Raw genomic sequence first — 19,253 nt, 5'->3', positions numbered from 1 at the left:
ATTACTGTGGAAGTTGACACAGTTAGAGCTGGCCAGTCTGCAGTGTGGTCTTCCCATTTTGAGCCTGGCAGAGTATTTGAACGTGGCCTTGCCTTCTGATCTGCCTGTAACACTGCAGATGCTTTCACCTGAGTGAATTCATCAAGCTCAGCTGCTTTTTCCATAGTGTCAGAAGCTGATTTTTGCCAAATTTTCTGCAATTCTCTTGGTGCTGTTAGGCAGTGGTGGGTTTCATCTCCCTTTCTGGAGCCCAGGAGATGTCCCAAGCCTCTCATTGTCTTGCAATATCCAAATACAGGTTATGAGTGCTGCTATTTTGAGATAGTAGCACATTGTAATTTGTGAAAAAGATGACAGGCTGCTGCTGTCCTGCAAAAGACCAGGTGGAGTCAGAAGGAAGAGACAAAACCATCAGCTTTTTGTCCTTTCAACACTGGGGCAAGCTCAAACCCCAGTATGACTCTTTGAATTCTTCTCATGAAGTCACATTGATACGACATTGATCATTAGCTGTTTTTTGGAACTTTGCTTCTTTTTTAAACCCTCATTATTAATATGGGATATGATTAGAGACTGTCATATTATCTTTCTTTTTATACACAAGACATTAGTGACAGTGGCCAAGATCTAATTTTCCTTTCCATTACTGCTCCTGCATGGTGATTTTCAACCCACTCCAAATCAATGGAGTCCTAAAAATTTGTAACTGATGCCAGTCTCCATAAAAACTGTACATAATTGCGTTGCTCAGTGACACAAATACTGAGCCACCTTTCCTAACCACTTTTCGTAGACCATGCTTTCATAGTCAAGTGGTAGAAACTCTGTGGGCCCACCAGAGGCTAGGATAATCTGCTTCAGGTTGCCTGTCTTCACGGCAAGTTGAACTGGCAAGTTGAAAGTCATGGTGTATGGCACCTCCTTTTGCCAGCCATTCAGGACAGAAAGTTTTTTCTGCTAAATAACATCTAGTGATGGTCTTAGCCTCCAGTGAAAACACAGTGTACTGCTGGAGCATAGGAATTCACTGAAAGTGGGAATCAATAGCTTCAGATAAACTACACACTATTTAAAATCTGTGTTTTAAGCCCATCAGTTATTGAGTGTCATGAAAATTAAAGTTTCATTTACACCACTGTTTCTCTTTGTGTCACTCAAGGGTTTCTGCATTCAAAAATGTTTAGTCTGAATTGGTGTTTAAGCTTCTACTTATGTAAAGATGTGTGGGTGGGAAGGAATTCAATACTCCTTAAAGTAGTGCCAGGAGTTAAAATTATATGTGGGCAGGTGCAGTGCAAGTTTTCCTTTGTAAATCTGTAAATAGACCTGCATATTTGCTCAGGCTAAATCTTGTATCAGTTTTGTTATTCATCAGTCCAAGAACAAAGAGTATAAAATTCATTTTATTTAGAGACATGCTGTTAATAGTTTAAATGAAGTCTCCAGTTACTGAAACACATTAAAGCCCAGAGAGTTTTCCTGGACTCAATGGGCTTTGGAACCGATCTTAAAATTGAGGGACAAAGTTGGACCTTAGATATACTTGAATGAAGGAAATCACCAAGCACTCAGCCTCTTAGTAATTCTCTTTGGTTTGGCTACATCTGGTCTAGCAGACTTTCTGTTAGGCAGAGAAAGCACAAATCCTCCCTTGCTTTAGTCTGTGCATGCAGCTTTTTTGGGTGACCCGCGAAGTAAAGGCTGTCAATAAATGATGTGAAGCTTAAGGGCAACACCAAGTCCTGCTGCAGAACTGAGGCACCACTTGCCTGGGTGCATTATTGTCTGCTTGCTAGCACAGATACAGTGCCAGCAGCTGCGAAGCTTTGTTTGGGTCAGCAGCAGAGGAGCAGGTCACTGTGTTTGAAATAGTCCCATCACTTCTCCCCTCTTGAATCTGCTTAATGCGAGGCCTCTGTCTTTAGCCTGCTTCATCCTTCTCCATGTCAACAGCTACTTTTATGGCATTTCCCTGCTCTTGACAGGCAAGAAGCAGAGCTAGATGATGGGTTTGGAGGAATAACTGAGCCAAGGCTCTGTGCATATATCAAAGTGCTTCTGGTGGTTTAACACCTGGGATCCCATCATTGCACTATCACAAGTGGCCTTGAAGTACATTTTCCACTGAGGCAGTAGGATAATATCCGGTGTGTCCTGCTGTTCAGATGTGCCTGAGGATTACTGGCATAAATTATCCACAGCATGACAGTGACAGAATACTTCTAGCCTCCAAGCATTTGGTTGTCATATTACATCTGACAGTTGGTGATTTCATTGCACTGTGCAGTCCAACAAAATCAAACACAAACAGCACACTTAGCTATTTTGCATGATTTTCACAGTAAAATCGAGTATATGTTTTGTTTTTCTTGGAATATTAACAATTTAATAATTATTTAACTGCAGCACATGTTCAGCAAAATGCCAGAACCCTGCAGATATGAATCAAAAGGATGGGTCATCTTCCTCCAACCCATTCTTGCACAGTACACAGTTACTCCGTAGGAGTGCTTCATATAAATCGGTTTCCTATTGTGGAGAAGAGATTTGACAGCCTCCCTTTTTCTGGCTGACTGTCAGGTATACTCTTAGATACTTATTAGAAAATGCTGAAAGGAGACTGTGTCCTTGGAGAAGAAAAAAAATCATGTGGAAATCAGAAGAATTTTTGAGGTGAAAGATCACCAATTACATTAATCATTCTTTGCACAGCATCCAAAAAAGTGCCAGTCTTAGAGCTTCTTCTAAAGTGTGCAGTGAGGAAAGTGCCATAACAAAAGCAAGGAGTCCATGTGCCAGGTGGGTACTTAGGAATCTTTGTTTCATCCAGCTTTTTCTTCTAATACTGAAAAGCAGTTGTTATTCTCTGTACTTCTCTAAAGATGATCTTAAGACAGTATTAGTCTTCAAGTTCTTTCCTTAAAGAAGTTTCAAAAGCCACGAAAATAAATTCAACAAATTCATTTGTTTAATTCAGAGCTGGTTATAACTTCAGTTTAAACATGTCTCGACAAGTTCTTCCATAATGAAGGAACAAGTAAAGAGGCCTTTTTGATTATTCAGTGCAGTCACTCTTACTGCAGACAATGATAAAATATTAACCCTTTCAGAAACTTACTAAAATCTATTTACTGGCATTTGGGTTTCTTTAACCCACTATTTGAGTTTGAAAAGCTGTTCCATCATCCCATTCCATCACTGCTAGTCTTTGTCCTTGCATTTAAGTAGTTTTTTTCCCCTCATCATGGTACCTGTGCTTCAGATATCATTTGTAATCACAATCATATTCCTCTCAAAGATTTTATTTTGCTCCATTGTGTATAAGATAGACCTTATTGCTCTCTACAGTTACCTGAAAGGAGGTTGGAGCGGGGTGGGTGTTGGTCTCTTCTCCCAGGCAACCAGCAGTAGGACGAGAGGGCACGGTCTTAAGCTGTGCTGGGGAAAGTTTAGGTTAGACATTAGAAAGAAATTCTTTACAGAGAGAGTGATCAGACTTTGGAATGGGCTGCCCAGGGAGGCAGAAGAGAGTGGATGTGGCACTTATTGCCATGGTCTAGTTGACAGAGTGGTGTTGGGTCTTGGGTTGGACTCGATGATCTGAGAGGTCTTTCCCAACCTGTTTGATTCTGTGACTCTATCAGTTTCATTTTGAGCTCCGGTGTAATTCAAGTGAACAGTATCAGTGCACCTGCTGTGTGGAACATGTACTTCAATCACAAGTGACCAGAACAGCAGTTTTCTGGACATAGAATCGTTCTGGACAGAATCATTTAGGTTGACCCTTAAGGTCGTTGAGTTCAACTTTTTACCTAAAGCTACCACTAAACCATGTCCCTAAGTGCCACATCTATACCTCTTTAAATACCTCCAGGGGTGGTGACTTCACCACTTCCCTGGGCAACCTTTTTCAGTGCTTGACAACCCTTCTGGTGAAGAAATTTCTCTTAATGTCCAATCTAAACATCCTCGGCCTTCTTGGCCACCTGGGCACACTGCAACTGTGGAATAGTTTCAGCCATCATATATGATTGCATAAGGAATAAGGATAAAGAAATGCATGTTGCCTCTTTTTTGCATTAGCCATATCTTGCAGTACACTGTAATTGTCATTCCCATTTTCCATGGGTGAGGTTGGTGCATTATTGTTGATGATTTATTTCACGTTTGCAAATTGTATCACAGAAAAGGCTTCATTAAAGCAATTTCCTTCTCAATTAATTCATGGTATACCTTTATAGTAATACATATCACCATATTTCATGTCTAAGCTGCCAGAATGAGCTGGTCTATCTCTCTCTGAATTGGAATTTACATTTAAACTGGATGAGTTAGAGTAGGATTGAACTTCTGTACCAAGTTCTTTTTATAATCACCATGAAGCTGTATACACTTTTTTTTTTAACTAGATACTGATGATCTTTGACCTTCATATAAGAAAACTATCAAATTATCAATGCTACAGATTTTATAGGATATTGTCCCACCATTTTTTCTTAACATGCTCACACTTCTGGCTTCAGGTTTTTCATTTCTTGTTTCTATGCTATACCTGTCCATAAAACACCCTCCTTGTGTTGACAGTTGGGGACCAGACTATTTGCTTTCCTCACCATGCTCATTAATGTTCTGTACACAAACACATGGGAAAGGAGTTAGGTCAGTGAGTACCAAGTCTCCTCTTGTTTTTATTTGATGCAGTGCTCAGGCCCTTAGACAATATTGTTCCAGTGGAAAAAGTGTTGCCTGCACTTTTGTCATTGTACTGCTTGTCTTGTCCTCATTGTCATGTCATGTACTTGGATGAGCTTATTAACTCCTGGAAGAGGAAGGTGATTTTGTTTTTGCTGGGGAATACAGACACTTCTTTGAGCTCACTTACAATAAACATCTCTGACTGAGAGCCCCATGCTACTTAAAATTCAGATTCATCTTTCTCATGTAATATGTATGAAAGTGTTTCCTAGCATTAATTAAAGCCCATTTCATTTCTTGGTACACACAGACCCTTTGCTTGACATGAGTCAACTGTATTGTTTTGTCTGAGTGATCCTTCCAAGTGGCTGTGTAATAATCTTTTATTATAAATTCTGAATGATACAGAAATACCTTGTTTTTGTTTCTGGCTCATTCTCTTTCACTTTTAATTGTTTCGTTAGATCTTCTGTTGCTTCAGTGGAGTCTGGAGTTTATTTCCACTCCAGTCTTCCACAGAGTTTGGGTGTAACTCTTTCCAACTACCTGTCCTTTCCTAGTGGTTCGTTCCATGTTCCAGTCTTTTTGGTTTTATTTAATATCTCAAATGTAATTACATACAGTAGCAAGAACTGAGACAATTTATATCTGGGCACAGAGTGACAGTGCCAATAGAGAGATTCAGTAGCCAACTGGGTTCTCTGCTCAGTTCATATATTATGTTGTTTTCTTACTATTTCCTTTTGGTCCTCTTCACTGCCATCTTTACCCTCCCTTTTCTTAAGTAAAGGGGTTATTTGGGTATCTGAGCAGATGTGTTGTATTTTGTGAAACTGTAACTCAGTTCCTGATGAGGTTCCTGTGTAAATGCTCTCCAGACAATCTTCAGATCAAACTGTGGAGCCATAGGACGCCCTGATTCATTCTTTAATGCAAGCAAGTCTGTTCAGATCCCTTTCCCATCATGAGGCTGTGCTTTCCGAGGCTGTGATCTGTTTGTAGTCACTATACTCTACATACTAAGCATTTTTGCAATTATATCTTTAATTAGGCATTCACCCCCAAGTCAGCAGACATGCTCTTAGACTGTGTCAGATGTACCTCCACTCCCTGAAGAACAGCATACCAAGTGTGTACCTTCTGTTCTTAGCCTTAAACCTGCTCAGGTCACTGTTCAGGATCACACCCAAAGGAAAAGTTCCACTTGTGCTTATACTCGTCCTCAAATTGGTAATGTGGTAATCACTTTGAGTGGTGATTCCACCTTGCCCCCATCTGTTCAGCACTGCAGTAGGAGCTGGTGAGTGACCAGTTCAGCTCTTCACAGGATTGCTGGGGGTTGCTGGGCCTCCCATCGTATCTGACCTCGGCTGTTGTTTTCTTGGGGAGTTCCTTTTGGTTTTTATCCTGGTAGCTCTGGTGTTGTGGAGGTGTGTGCTGTAATTGCACGTACAGGCAGAGGTGGTCAGGTGGGACTACACCAACAGCCCATCATGCAGCCCTGTTACCCGCCTTGTGGTGGGACTGGCAGGGTTACTTTGTTCCAAAAAGCTGAGCTTTGCAGCTGGCTGTCTGGTTTGCTGTCTTTTGTGCTCAGAAGCTGAAAAGATAAGTTGTTAGACTTCCTTTGCATTATTTGACTCCCAGTTTTGTGGGCTCCAGGAATTAATAACCTTAGTATATGAATCAGAGGTCAAATGCAGAATTCTTTCCAGCTTCTGCTTGTGTACACTCGGGCTAATATTGCATGGCTCAGTATGGTCTTAATATGCTATACAGTCAGCTCTTTTGTCCTGAATAAATACAAGGTCCATCCAGGTCCTGATCTTCTAGCAATAAACAGTGATTTCTCTTAAGTGCCTTAGCAATTTTGAGTTTAGCTAAAGGCTTTCGTAGCAAGTGTGTGGCAAGTACGAATGCCCAGTTTCCAACCCTTACACTGTTACAGCAAAGCCTGGTTGAAATGTACACTCAGCAGTTTTGTGAATTGTATTGCTGCTCAGTTTGTTGATTCATCTTGTTTTATGAACATCCATTTTCTCCACATGTGGAGCTAGGGACCGTAAAGGTGTGAGTGCTCTTCCCTCTCTAGGCTGAAGTTGTGGAGAGGTTGTAGAGATGTCAGGTCTGAGCTTCCTCCACAGCGAATGGCATGTGCATGTGTCGAAGTTTCTTCTTGACAGCCCAAATTTGCCTGCTGGCTCCTGAGCAGCTTTATTATACATCACCAGTGTGTGACCACTTTTCCAGTCTCATATTGCTGCCTTCAGCACTGAGGGGTTACATAGCAGCTGGCTCCACAGTTTGGCTGGATCCAAACTGGTGGTAGATCTAATAACACACATGTGAGCGTGGCACTTGGGTTGCTGGCAGTCTTTGCCATCACAGGTGTACTAACAGGCTCTGCTAAACTCACTGCTTTGCTCTGGAAATCCCCACATCCTAAATCATTGCGTAAAGTGAGGTGTTTCTATTTACTACAGAGTGTAAGTCTTCATTGGGGTACAAAGTGATTTTATATCCTCAGGCCTCTGTATACTAGCATTTATTTTTCTCTGTCTTTCAGACTGCTTTCCATATTGTCAGCAGATATCAGCTAGACTATCCCTAAAAAAAAAGGTACTGTCTATCTTGCTTGGTACCCTTGGACAGAAGAAGGAAATAGAGTAGGATAGAGAAGGAAATATCTCTTAGGAATGAAGAGTTTATTTGTGGTCTGTGGAATACAGGTGGGCAAGTGGAGGGGAAGATCATAATATGCCATTAAATTAATATGTCCATATAAGTCCTTTTCAGAGTCCAGTAGGATAATGAGTTTTACCATCCGGTTAAATATTGCTTATTATTTGGAGATAATTTGTTTCCTTCTCTCAACAATCCATCCTGTAAACCGAAATTGGGCATCCTGTGCACCATCCAGTCTTTAATCAGACATCTGTAGTGTAATGATCACCTCATCCACTTAGTTTCAGTTAAAGTATCTCTTATTTGGTCTCAAACCCAGGACCTGACAAACATCTTCATCAGTATTTTTTCGGTATTACTGTTATTATTCTGGGAAACAACGTATCACTTGTCTTTGTCCCTTTTCCTCCAAGAGATAAAAGTAATTGCGATTTATTTTCTAACTCAGTTCTTATTCCTGTGATTGACCAAGGTTATTTGCCTTGAGAGGCAACATTCTCCAGTTTTCTTCCCTGTTGCCTGTCGTAAAAAAGAAAAAAAAAGTAGAAATTTATGCTAATGCCTTCTTTGCAGGTTGCCAGGTCTTTCCTCCTGATACCACTCAAGCTACACATGTTCTAGTGTTTTCTGAGATTTAATCCTTTTATAGAATATGTAAATAGTTTTGTGGGGTTTATGGCCTTTTTATTTTTTCAAGTAAACTATTGAAAAGTTACTGAATAAAGACTTATTTCAGTTCATAACTTCATCAAAATTTTCCACTAAAAATTGCCAAGTTGAAAGAATTAAACAGTGCAACTAGCAATAGCAAAAAAATTAAAGCACTATAAATATCACTAACTAATGCCAGAATGCACTCGTATACTTTTTACATATTTTGGTGCTCAAACTCTTATATATTCCATAGCTCCCAAAAGATGTAGTTGTTTATGGTACAGTTATGAATGAGATATTTTTATTTTGTATTTAATCAATTTAATTTCTTTTCAGTATTAAAGCAGCCTTACTTCTATCAGAAAGTATTTAATGTTGGATGTTTCTGTTTCTCCCCTTTTTTTCCTCCCCCAAAAATGAATCTTTTGTATAATTGTTTTCAACTTTGTTATGGCAAGCACTGCAAAATGCATTTCAGAGAGGAGGGCCTGGTTAATTCAGGAATGGATTCCATCTGTGTTGACGTTGGCTGCACAGCCCAGCCCGCCCCAGCTGTATGAAGTAACTGGTGCTCCAGCAGGGTCGAAATCAGACAAGCACCATTTGTGTTTCATTTCCTTTTTTCTTTCTTTCTGAATAACATTTTGTCTAAAAACAAGGATATTTTTTTCCCCCAATCTTTATTGGAACCTCTTATTTGTTCCTGGATAAAATACAGCTTTGAAACCTCAGTGCTATGTCAAGTCAAAATTGGAATGACTTGGGACAGGTATTTCCTGGGTGAATGAGATTTAATAATGATAGGAATTTCATATATTGTATATACACCTGATGGTAAAAATGGTTTAAGGCTAGACCAAGATACTAATTTTTCTGTCTAATAAAAGGAGTGTATGAATCTACACTGCCCTAGGAACAAATTGTAATCCCAACTCACTGGAGAAAAGCTGAACTCTTTGGAGGCAGTTCTCCCACTTGTGTCTAGCAGTTCAGGCCACACAGAGGTGATGTGTGTAGAGTAATTCATAATTGCTGTAAATTTTCCAACATTAATGAATGTGTAATAATTTGTAATGTCCCTTACACCTGTTTCTCAGCAGCAGCTAACCTTGAAAGACTCATTTATTTTGTGATGATTTGGAGATTGGCAATTTGATTTTTTTTCAGCAAAATTAAAGGGGCACTACACTAAAAGTCACATTTTTTCATTATTTTTCTTCTTTGACAGATAATTTCTCTAACAAAGCTGGTCTGTGAAGAAAACTCATTTGGTTCACATTGTAGATAACAGTAATTGCCATCTGCAATCTGTAATTGACTGTGACATAAGTGGGCTATATCATTTGATAGGGAAGTAGCATTAGTGTAAATTTCCATCTGACCAAGAATTTCTGTGTTCAGTCATGAATCAATTGATTGTTCCTGAAAAAGTTTCTGGTTTTACTTGATGCACAAAGGGAAGCCCATGCTGGATGAGCTGAAGGGCAGGTTTAGTCACTAGCTCCTTGACTTCATGCACACTGGGAATACACAAGCACCTGCAAGGTGGAGTAACCTACTCGATATGAATTTAACTGAGGACCCCTGGTGGTTAGGATGTGGTGCTCTCACTGCCGCGGCCCGGGTTCAATTCCCGGTCAGGGGACTTCCCTGGGCAGATGGAGCTCGTCAGCCCTGTAAGGCCATCCATCTAAGAGAAGGTCACTCCAAACAAACCTACATCCTGAGGACCTCACTGCCACCGTCCGAGCTCGCTTGGCCCCGGCAGATGAACCTCAGGATTAAAGGGTGGGCTCAGTTCAGCGCACACTGTGTCTCACCTAAAAAATCCACTGCGCAGGCTTGAAGGGTAAAGACCTTTCCCAAATCTTCGTTCGCGAAGACTGGCCATGATGATGATGAATTTAACTGCAGAGCACACTGAGGGTGGAACTCATCTTGCTGATGTTGTTAAAGAATGAGGTGTCTGGCGTAGGTGTGTGATCAGTAATGAGATTTGGAGATGTCTAGCTTTGAAATATGCAAAGATGAATCCAGCCCTGAAAGTGCCCAGAGAAGTAATTTCAGTGCAGCTAATGCCACATGTTATTAAAGCTCAGGTTACTCCCAGGTAACTTGAGGTCTGTAGCAAACGAGGAGTCACTGTGGCCTCATCTGTATGAGGTGGAAAAAGGCTCTGCTAGACTGGCCAGTTCATCTGAGTTGCAGTCCAGAAGTGTCTGTATCTGACCATAAGCAAAGCCCACCCTGACTGGTTTCTTACTTCAGTATCTTTGTTCATTCCCTTAATTTAGACTGGATCAGTCCAATGCAGACAAACACCATTGCATCTCTGTCATCACATGAAAAAGGAGAAAGGTGGATTGAAAAAGTGTTACAGCAGAAATGAGACTCTGCTTGCAAGTTAAATTTTTGTAATCGTGCAATAAACCACTGGTTCTGGAAAAAGGCTTCAATATTTTATCTAATATGTAAATATGAAACTAAAAACCTGTGGCGAATATGAATGAGTTCTCTAAAACACAGTTGTTTTGGTACTTGTTAAGAAAATAGAACAGTAAAGTCATATGGAAGAAGTCATAGAGTACTAAATTTACTTTGCTACTATATCAACAAACCAACAGTTGGTCAGTTTTAAATTTAAAACAGGTTTATATTTAGAAAAGAAGCATCTTAGAATTTGACCTGGTATTTGACATATTTATTTTATCATGCAATAGCTTCTTGATGTTTCAGACTTTTCTTTGTTTGTAGCTCAGTTTTCACTATGTAGAAATAACATTATAAAAGTTACTGTGTATATTAAGAATTGATGTGTTATTGAAAAAAAACCTATCATGAAAATATGGTTTAAATTTTCTGTCTTTGGTCTCTGCCATCTCAGGCTATTCAACTTTCCTAAATTGTCCAACCAAACTGCTGTTTGCTGCTGTAATATGAATTATTTTAGGTGTAAAATACTAATAAATAAGCCTTAACACTGTAAAATGATCTATGCACAGAAGACTCTTTCTTACATAGACCCTTTAGATTTCCAGTTCTTAAATAAAGAACTATATCTTTTCAGCATTTTTTACCACTTAGTCCTCATGTAGAGAGAAATCTTTTAATGTAGCTGCTATCTTGATTTTGCCATCCTTAGCAATGACAAGTAGGATCCTACAATGTTTATATCTCCAAAGGATATATAAACCTCTCCTCAGTTGGAGGACATGCAGGAAAGTTCTGCTTCCTTATCAGGAGTAGAGGTAAAAGTCTTTGACAATTACGGTACATTTAAAAATGTATCAGTAGGTTTTGAATTGTAATTAAGTCACTCTGTTGCTTCAAATCTCAACCTCAACCTATTATTGTTTAATTATAACAACATATGAAGAACTTGAGATTCAGTTTGTTTCTCTTCTAAAAGATACTACCCCACAGAACACACAGTATTCAAAGGATACCTGATTCAGCCCTCCAGAGCCTTGCTGTTAGGGATAGTTAACATATGAAATAGTCACAAGAGCAGGGTTTATAAGGCTGGTTGCATTGGCACAGATCATGAGCAGATGTTCTGACCATGTTTAATTTAACACCTTATTGGTCTGTAATCACTTTTTTTTTGTTCATTTAGCCACCAGATAACGGGCCTCCACCACTGCCAACATCTTCCCTTCCTGAAGGCTATTACGAAGAGGCAGTGCCACTTAGTCCGGGGAAGGCTCCTGAGTACATCACTTCCAGTGAGTAAGATATTTTCAGATCAGTTTCTGAGCAATCCAGTGTCCTTTGACTTTTTTTAGTGTTTGACAACTACATTTCTGTTAGTGCTGTGGTGATGTGTCATGAGCATTACTTTGATTTGGGGCCAGTGCTGGTTATCCTCACTGGCCATGCATTGGTTTGGTTTGCAGAACTGTTTCGATGTGCACGAACCAGGCTCTGCTTAGAGGAAACTAAATGTGGAGCTCAAGTTAGGTGCACAGAAAACAGGTTTCAGCAACCTTTGGAGACAGAGGGTCCAAATTAGCCACTAGTCTTTTGAACTGCTTTGAACCACGAACATGGTGGGGGCATTGGACCAGGAGTCCAGAGTTAAGTATTGTCCAGAGTAAACCCCTCTAAACTGATCATACTGTGAATGCAGAGATCTCAGAAACTGATGCTGATCTGTACATCTACTGCTGTGCCTCTTTTGCACTGAATTGCTTGCTAAAATAGACAAATAAAAAGAAAAAAGGAATTACTGAAAATATGTGATATGCAGCATTTCTGATGACACGTTCTGGAAAGGGATAAATTGGTCATTCTGGCTTGCTCCTACAAGCCAAGTGTGATGCACGTGAGAGTATGTTTGTGAATACTCATTTAATGCACTAGGCAGAGGGCTGCCTCCAGCTGACCACCAGAACATCCTTTTGCCACACCCAAATGCTCTTTTTCATGTCCAAATACTTACCTAAAGGCCTATGCACTTAAGTGGAGTTGTGCTGAGACCACAGTGATGAAACACTGAAATGAGCATTGCACAGCGTTATGTACCATAAGAATGGCAAAGATTATTCTTTTTGCTGCTTTTCTATTGGCTGGGGTAATTTATTACTTGTGTAGGGCTGATTTATTACTAATCATTATTTTCTGTGGCCCAAAGATTAAAGGATTATCTTCCCCCATTTTATAGCCATTTTAATTATTTGAACCAGAACAAATGAATGAACCAGAACAAAACATGCATAGGAGTCACCTTAAGACTAAAATGTTATTCATCTGTACACTACATAAACTGAAGTTATCTAGCACCTCTTAATTAACCTAAGAAATTCAAGGTAAGAAAGAGTTTCATGTCCTGGAAAGCAAATGAAAGAACATACAGACTTTGAAGAGCACCAGAATCGCTCGTCTCTTCATTTTCTCCCTTGAAATGCTGTGGGGTAATCCAGTCAGCTTCTGATTTGTGTTTTGTCATTAAACAAGATCTGTGCTCAGGCAGAAAAATATGAATAGTGCAAATGTTAATGGCACTGCTAAAGGATTGCCTAGGGAAAAACAAGGGAAAATATGAAACTAATTTCTTATTATACTTAACCATCCAAATGCATAAAAATACTCAGGATAGCAGCCTGAATAGTTCATCAGTAATTCCATAATTCAAGTCTGTATATCAAGACACTTAAAGGTGTGTTAGTGTGAGTCAGCATCTCACTTGCTGAGATTTCACTGTTATTTTCTTATGTTCTGAACTTCTTTGTCATCTCTGTTAATTTGTGTTAAAAGTATTTCCTCTCTTCATTGGTAATGAATTTACTTCTAAATTCAATGTGCCATTAGCAACACATCTCCACTCATGCGAAACTTCCACTAAATCCAGTTGTATGGTAATTAAAATAAGTCACTAAAGCACTGTCTTAAAAGATGTAACAATAGCTGTTCAGACTATTTGAGATGAAGAAGACAAAAAAAAAAGTACCAGATGTATAAAAAGTGCAAGAATAAACTGTTAAACAGCTGCTGGGACAGACATCATTATCTTAAGTAAATATTCTTATAGAATATTGTTGTAATGTCATTAATAGCAAGGAGACAAACATACCTTGTGTCTTACCTGTAAAGGCAGACAAGAACTGAAGAAAATTGCAGAATATGTCATGAAAATGAAATATCCGTAACTTCCCCAAGTCCCTGTAATCGTTTTGTGAACAAACACTTGCATGTATATGACTTGTCTGATAACTCTCTTTCTCTGTATTAAAATCTACTGATCTATACAATGCCTAAATGATTACAGACTAGTCTTAGAAATATGCTACTACAAATTATGTGAAAATCTACAGTGATTTTCACCCCTTAACAGCAGAAAATTTTGAACATAAAGATGAAAAGCCAATGTCAAAAGAAGTTAGAGTAATGAGAAGGTGCTAAAGATGCAAATAACAGTAGATTGGAACCTGTTGTATGTCAGTGCATTCTGACTCTCTGAGACTTTAGTAGATTTAATAAATCCACTTTATTTTGGAGAGACTTTTTTCACTTTTCCTGCATATGCTAGTTTGTGTCTCAGAGCCCAGAAGACTTGTTTTGAATGTGGTGGAGCACTTTGGAGAAACAAGCAGTAGAAACAGAATGTGGTAAAGAGCAGCCAAGTTTCAGCAGGGATGATACGAGTACTCCAAGGTGGGCATCCTTCCTGGTGTGAGTCACACAACAAGCTCTTCGTCTGGCCAAGAGTCCCACAAATCAACGAGAAGAGAAACATGAGGAGTGGTTAATGGGCAGGATCTGGCAACAGGTCCCCAGAGATCCTGTTAGACTGTGTGAGGATGGGAGTCTCAGAAGCCCCTGCTGGCTTTCATCCTCCTATAAACAGAGATTTGGATGAACCTGCAACTGCTGTGCCAGCAGAGTCCCTCTGCTGAGCATACAGCTTATGGCTAACAGGAAATCTGCACTTGGAATGCTTTTGAGCCACATAGGAAATACCTGTAGGGTATTTAACTCGCAGAATTTCAGTTTCTACTGTCAAGTCCCAATCAGCACTTCCTACATATACTTTTTTTGAAACTAGTAAAACTTACTGTAGGAAAATAAATCATAGGGTTCAATGTTGTGAGGAAAAAGCAATGATTTAACCCAGTAAATCTGCTGGAAAGAAGGCAAGATTGTTGCATGGGGTTTTTGGCCAGAAGAAAACCAACTTTTTGATATATGGCAAAGGGAAGACCTGTAATTTTATCTGAGGTGAAACATTCTTTTCTGCAATATGAGTAAGTTAAATCATGTTCTAAAGAGGGAGGAAAGACAGTGTGTTAAAACAGATTCCATTTTTCATAGTTTTGATTGATGCACTTAAAAATGCAGTGCTCTGATAGAAAAGTCTTTGATACTGTCATGCAAACTTCTCTTTTTCAATGTGTATTCAGAGTGTAGAGAAATGACCCAGCTCCACTCTCTTGAGAAGAGTATACTTGAAGATTATCCCCCCTGTACAGTCATGTTTCAATTTCATCTGATGAAAATAAACCCCTAGACACTCTTACATTGAAAAGGTAGTTTCTTAATTTTGGAGGAAAAAAATCTCTTTATAAATACAGAAAATATGCCACCAGAGTGGTATTTGCATATCTCAACATATGGATAGTAACTTCTTATTTCTGCTTCTTACCTAAAAAAAAAATACGTCAGAATAATATTTTTGCCAAAACTAGAACAAAATCACAAATGAGGTAAAAGAGTGTTGTAGAAAGGGAGCAAAGATCAAGGTGAACATTGTGACAGTGACATAGCTCCAACAAAGAACACAATTGAAAATGAAGAAAGGACGAGGAGGTTATGGGCACCTAAGTATTACTTTTTTTCAAAAGGGAAAAGCAGGCATTGAAAAAGTTCCCAGAGAGATGGCAACTGTAGGTCATGGCAGCTTGTCCCACAGCCCATGCCTCTGGAAGAAGACCTTGAAGATGCTGATTTAGTAACTAGACCTTACGTTTTTGTATTTGGTAACTCTACATGAATCATTCTGTCTCTGCTTCCAACAGGCTGGCATGCTACTGTGTATTTGCAAGCAGTCAGTGATCTCTCAAGTGTTTCCTGAAGTTTCAGTGTGAAAGTTTGTGGAAAACTGCTCTGAAAGAAGTTCGAGCAGGGAAAATGTTTTGGTTTGCTTTTGTTTTTGGGGGGTTTTTGTTTGGGCTTTTTTCCTGCTTCATGGGGAAGAAAGAGAAAGAGATGGGTGAAGCAGCAAGTTCTACCAGATCTGATACATTCTTTTAAACAAATCTGCAAAAATAAATACTCTGGAATAACATTTCCAAATTTGTCAGTTTAAACATCTGCCCTAAATTTTTCTATCCTCCTTTTGATTTTTGTAAAGCAAGTGAAAAATTGTAGTGTTTTCCCATTGATAATCATCTGAGGCTTTTACCACTTGCCCATATGGAGCTGCCCCAAACCAAACACTCTGTAGCAGAATCGACCAGAAGACGGCAATTAAATTAAAAAAAAAAAAAGCTTCCAGAGCTTCAAGTTTTATTTTCATTTCATTTTTGAATGAACATGTACTGTTTCGTACACTTTTGTGAAAACACAAATTGTATCAGAATATCTAGTCTTAATTTAGAGATGAGAGGTCTGAGTACGTCCCATTCTGACTGTGCATGTAGGGAGGAACTGATGCAGAATGAGCTTTCCAGCAATCCACTCTCTTGTCCTCTTCCCAGTCTTTCCTTCCTACATTCCAGTTGGGTCCTAATTACCTAGCTAAAGCAAAGGGGAGAATTTCTTCCACCTTCTAGCTAAAAAATATATCAAAGTCTACTTGAAATGTTTAAATGAAATTTCAGTCTTAAAAATGTTCCAGTCAATTTTCTTTCATGGGAACGTGTGCTAGTGGATAACAGGCTTGCTGTATCTGAAGGTGTCTGTCTGCTGTATCTAAGGTATATTAAATACATATACCCACATAAACAAATAAGTATGGATGGTGGAAGAGAGAGTTCAGTGATGATGGCAAAATGGCTTGGTAGTTGAGCGTACTGCTAGATCTGTCTGCATTGTTGAAAATGAAAGGCCTGAAGGGAGATTGTTTGATTAAAATGGAAGCTTGCTATTGCATCACCAAACTTGGAGCAGGATTTAGCTGCTTAAGCTAAGCACAGAACAAAACATTTTTTGCACAATGCCTTTAACTCCAGCAGCATCTGTAGTTCAAGAAAGCATTACCTATTGAATGTTAATTGTATCAGTGCAGGTGCTGTATTTGAGAATTGTATGAAATGTTATGATAGGTAGATATTGCCCCATAATGTACTCTTATGACTGTTACCATATGGAGTGTTTGTTTCCTGATGTACTGTCCTAAGGCAAGATGAAAATGTTTTTCTGTGAAAGAATTACAAAAAATGAAGGTATCTATCAAATAATATTTTGAAGATAATAAAACACTATCTGAAATTTTAGCTATGTATTCCCAGCTTATTCTTTCAATTAAAATTCACAAGGTGTTTGCATGGGTCTTCTATAAAGTTTCATAGTGGAACAGCATCTCTTATTCAATTAACTTAATATATTGATACTACTAAGCAGTGAAACAGTAATTTGTTCATGGCTGACTTTCAAAAGCCTTAACTTAACATGAACCTTCTTGAGGTTTTCAGTTATTTCAGTTACTTCATGGCTAATTGTTTTAAGCTAACACTTTTACACTTCTCTTAAAGATTATGACTCAGATGCTATGAGCAGCTCTTACGAATCCTACGATGAAGAGGAGGAGGATGGAAAGGGGAAGAAAATGAGACATCAGTGGCCTTCTGAGGAAGCCTCTATGGATCTGGTGAAGGATGCAAAAATCTGTGCCTTCCTTCTTAGAAAGAAACGTTTTGGGCAATGGACCAAACTACTGTGTGTTATCAAAGAAAACAAACTACTGGTAATTTTTATTTTTAGCTAGCTATATTTTCTTTGTACCTTTTAGTGGATATATTTATTTTTACAGGAATCTGATTTTTGGAATAGGTTCTGCAAACAGCAGCCAAGTCTACAGTAACCTTACCAAAGAGTTCGGTCATGATTTATCCAAGAAGCAGAGAAACACTGAAATTATAAGTGTATCATTTAGCCACTTAGAACCTCGATTTTTATTTCACTTAAACCCAGGCAGTTCCCTTATATTGGAAAGAAAGTCTGGCATATTATCTTCTAAAATATTTATTTGGAAAAAAAATTTGCTGAAACTGTAAATCCAATCTTCCATTCCCTGCGGACAAAAAATCTCATAGGGAGCTTTGTGTGTGAACTGTTGAATCAGACTGCTGGAGAGAAAAGTCCCTTGTTAGACTGAGAATTCACTTGGCAGCATATGCTGTGGTAATGTATACACTTTAAACTAAACCTTTGCCATCTGTTCTGCAGTAATTACAGATGCAGTATTCACATGATGCACAGCTGCATTATAGAAAGGAAAGAAACAAGTGGATGTATTTATTCCTTAAGCAAATCTGTTACATTTCTTTCTGATTGGAGGCACCAGTAAAAGATTCCATAAATTATCTGCTCATAGATGTCTTCTTGTTTTCTGAAAAGAGAACCTAATCGAGGGAAACACTTACTGTCTGTCATTATGGGCGAACTAATGCTTATATTAATGAGTAAGTTGGGGTCTTAGGCACTCCCTGCCTTCTGATTTGGTGCTTCCAACTGTTGTAACTAATTACATAACTAACAATTACTGCAGTATCCCAAACATTAAAAGCTGATTAACAGGTGATAGAACATCTTCTGTAGAACCTCTTAGGTTCTACACAGCTTAGGTGTGTTAGAACACAGCTTAGGTGTGTTCACTTTCCAAGTACATTTGTACTTATGGCAGTATAGAAAATAACAGGATATGAAATAGAGGTAAGAGATACCTGAAAATATAGTTGGAACAAATTTGCTAGTTATCTGTAGTTATGAGGATTTAATTTTTATATCCTGCTCTATTTAAATATTGAAAAAAATGTTCATTCTGATTCAGCTTTTATTATATTCTTATAGTACCATTATCCCTAGTCCCCATTTTTATCACCATATATCAGTATCATATCAGATTTCAGGACCATCTGATAATAGCTTGAAGAAAAGAAAGAGTCAAAGAAACAGATTTTTCCCTGAAGTCACGCAATATTTCTTCTACAGTTACATTTTTTGTTCTATATAAAAATATGTTATTTTTTATATTTTCATTTCCTTTAGCCACATGTGTGGTCTGAAAAGCTTATTTTTTCCTTATGGGGATCGTCTTTCAGTAATTCTGTAATGGGGATTAAGAAAATAAAAATCACAATAGGAGTCTAACAACCAAGTTACACAATTTGGTTTATTGTTTGAAGGAGGACTTGGACATTTAACTTATGAGATATGCAAGTAAAACAAATACATGTTCTTAGGGATTAGTAATTGGTTGTGCCATAAATGCAGCTGTCATCATGAAACAAAAATATTTTAATTAGCATTAGACATTAGAAATAACTTTTAGTAGGGAATCGTTTTTCACTTAAAGTCCTTTAATATATACATACTTCAGTTTTAGCAATGTATAATTATAAATAAAATATTTAGATTAATATAAAAGGAATTATATGCTGTTTATTGATTCTTAAAGTGACTAATGTATATCTTCAGGATTTCATAGCTTGAAGACTTAATATTTTTTAGATGTTACAAACTTAAAATCTGTGACCAAAGTGGAGAAACTTTGATGTAAT

The 19,253-nt window shown here is 38.4% G+C and overlaps 1 protein-coding gene across 4 annotated transcripts in view; it reads left to right on the top strand.

The window, feature by feature from the left end:
• AFAP1 (actin filament associated protein 1) overlaps positions 1-19,253 on the top strand; it is a 117,270-nt gene that overhangs the window by 58,067 nt on the left and 39,950 nt on the right. For all 4 annotated transcript variants that reach the window (XM_064653313.1, XM_064653312.1, XM_064653311.1 and 1 more), the window contains exons 4-5: positions 11,651-11,759; positions 17,226-17,437. In XM_064653313.1, coding sequence (XP_064509383.1) covers positions 11,651-11,759; positions 17,226-17,437 — 321 coding nt within the window. The remainder of the gene's footprint in view (positions 1-11,650; positions 11,760-17,225; positions 17,438-19,253) is intronic.

The sequence above is a fragment of the Pseudopipra pipra genome, chromosome 4 (assembly GCF_036250125.1).
Source record: "Pseudopipra pipra isolate bDixPip1 chromosome 4, bDixPip1.hap1, whole genome shotgun sequence".
Lineage (NCBI taxonomy): Eukaryota > Metazoa > Chordata > Aves > Passeriformes > Pipridae > Pseudopipra > Pseudopipra pipra.
This window is presented reverse-complemented; position numbering and strand designations above follow the sequence as displayed.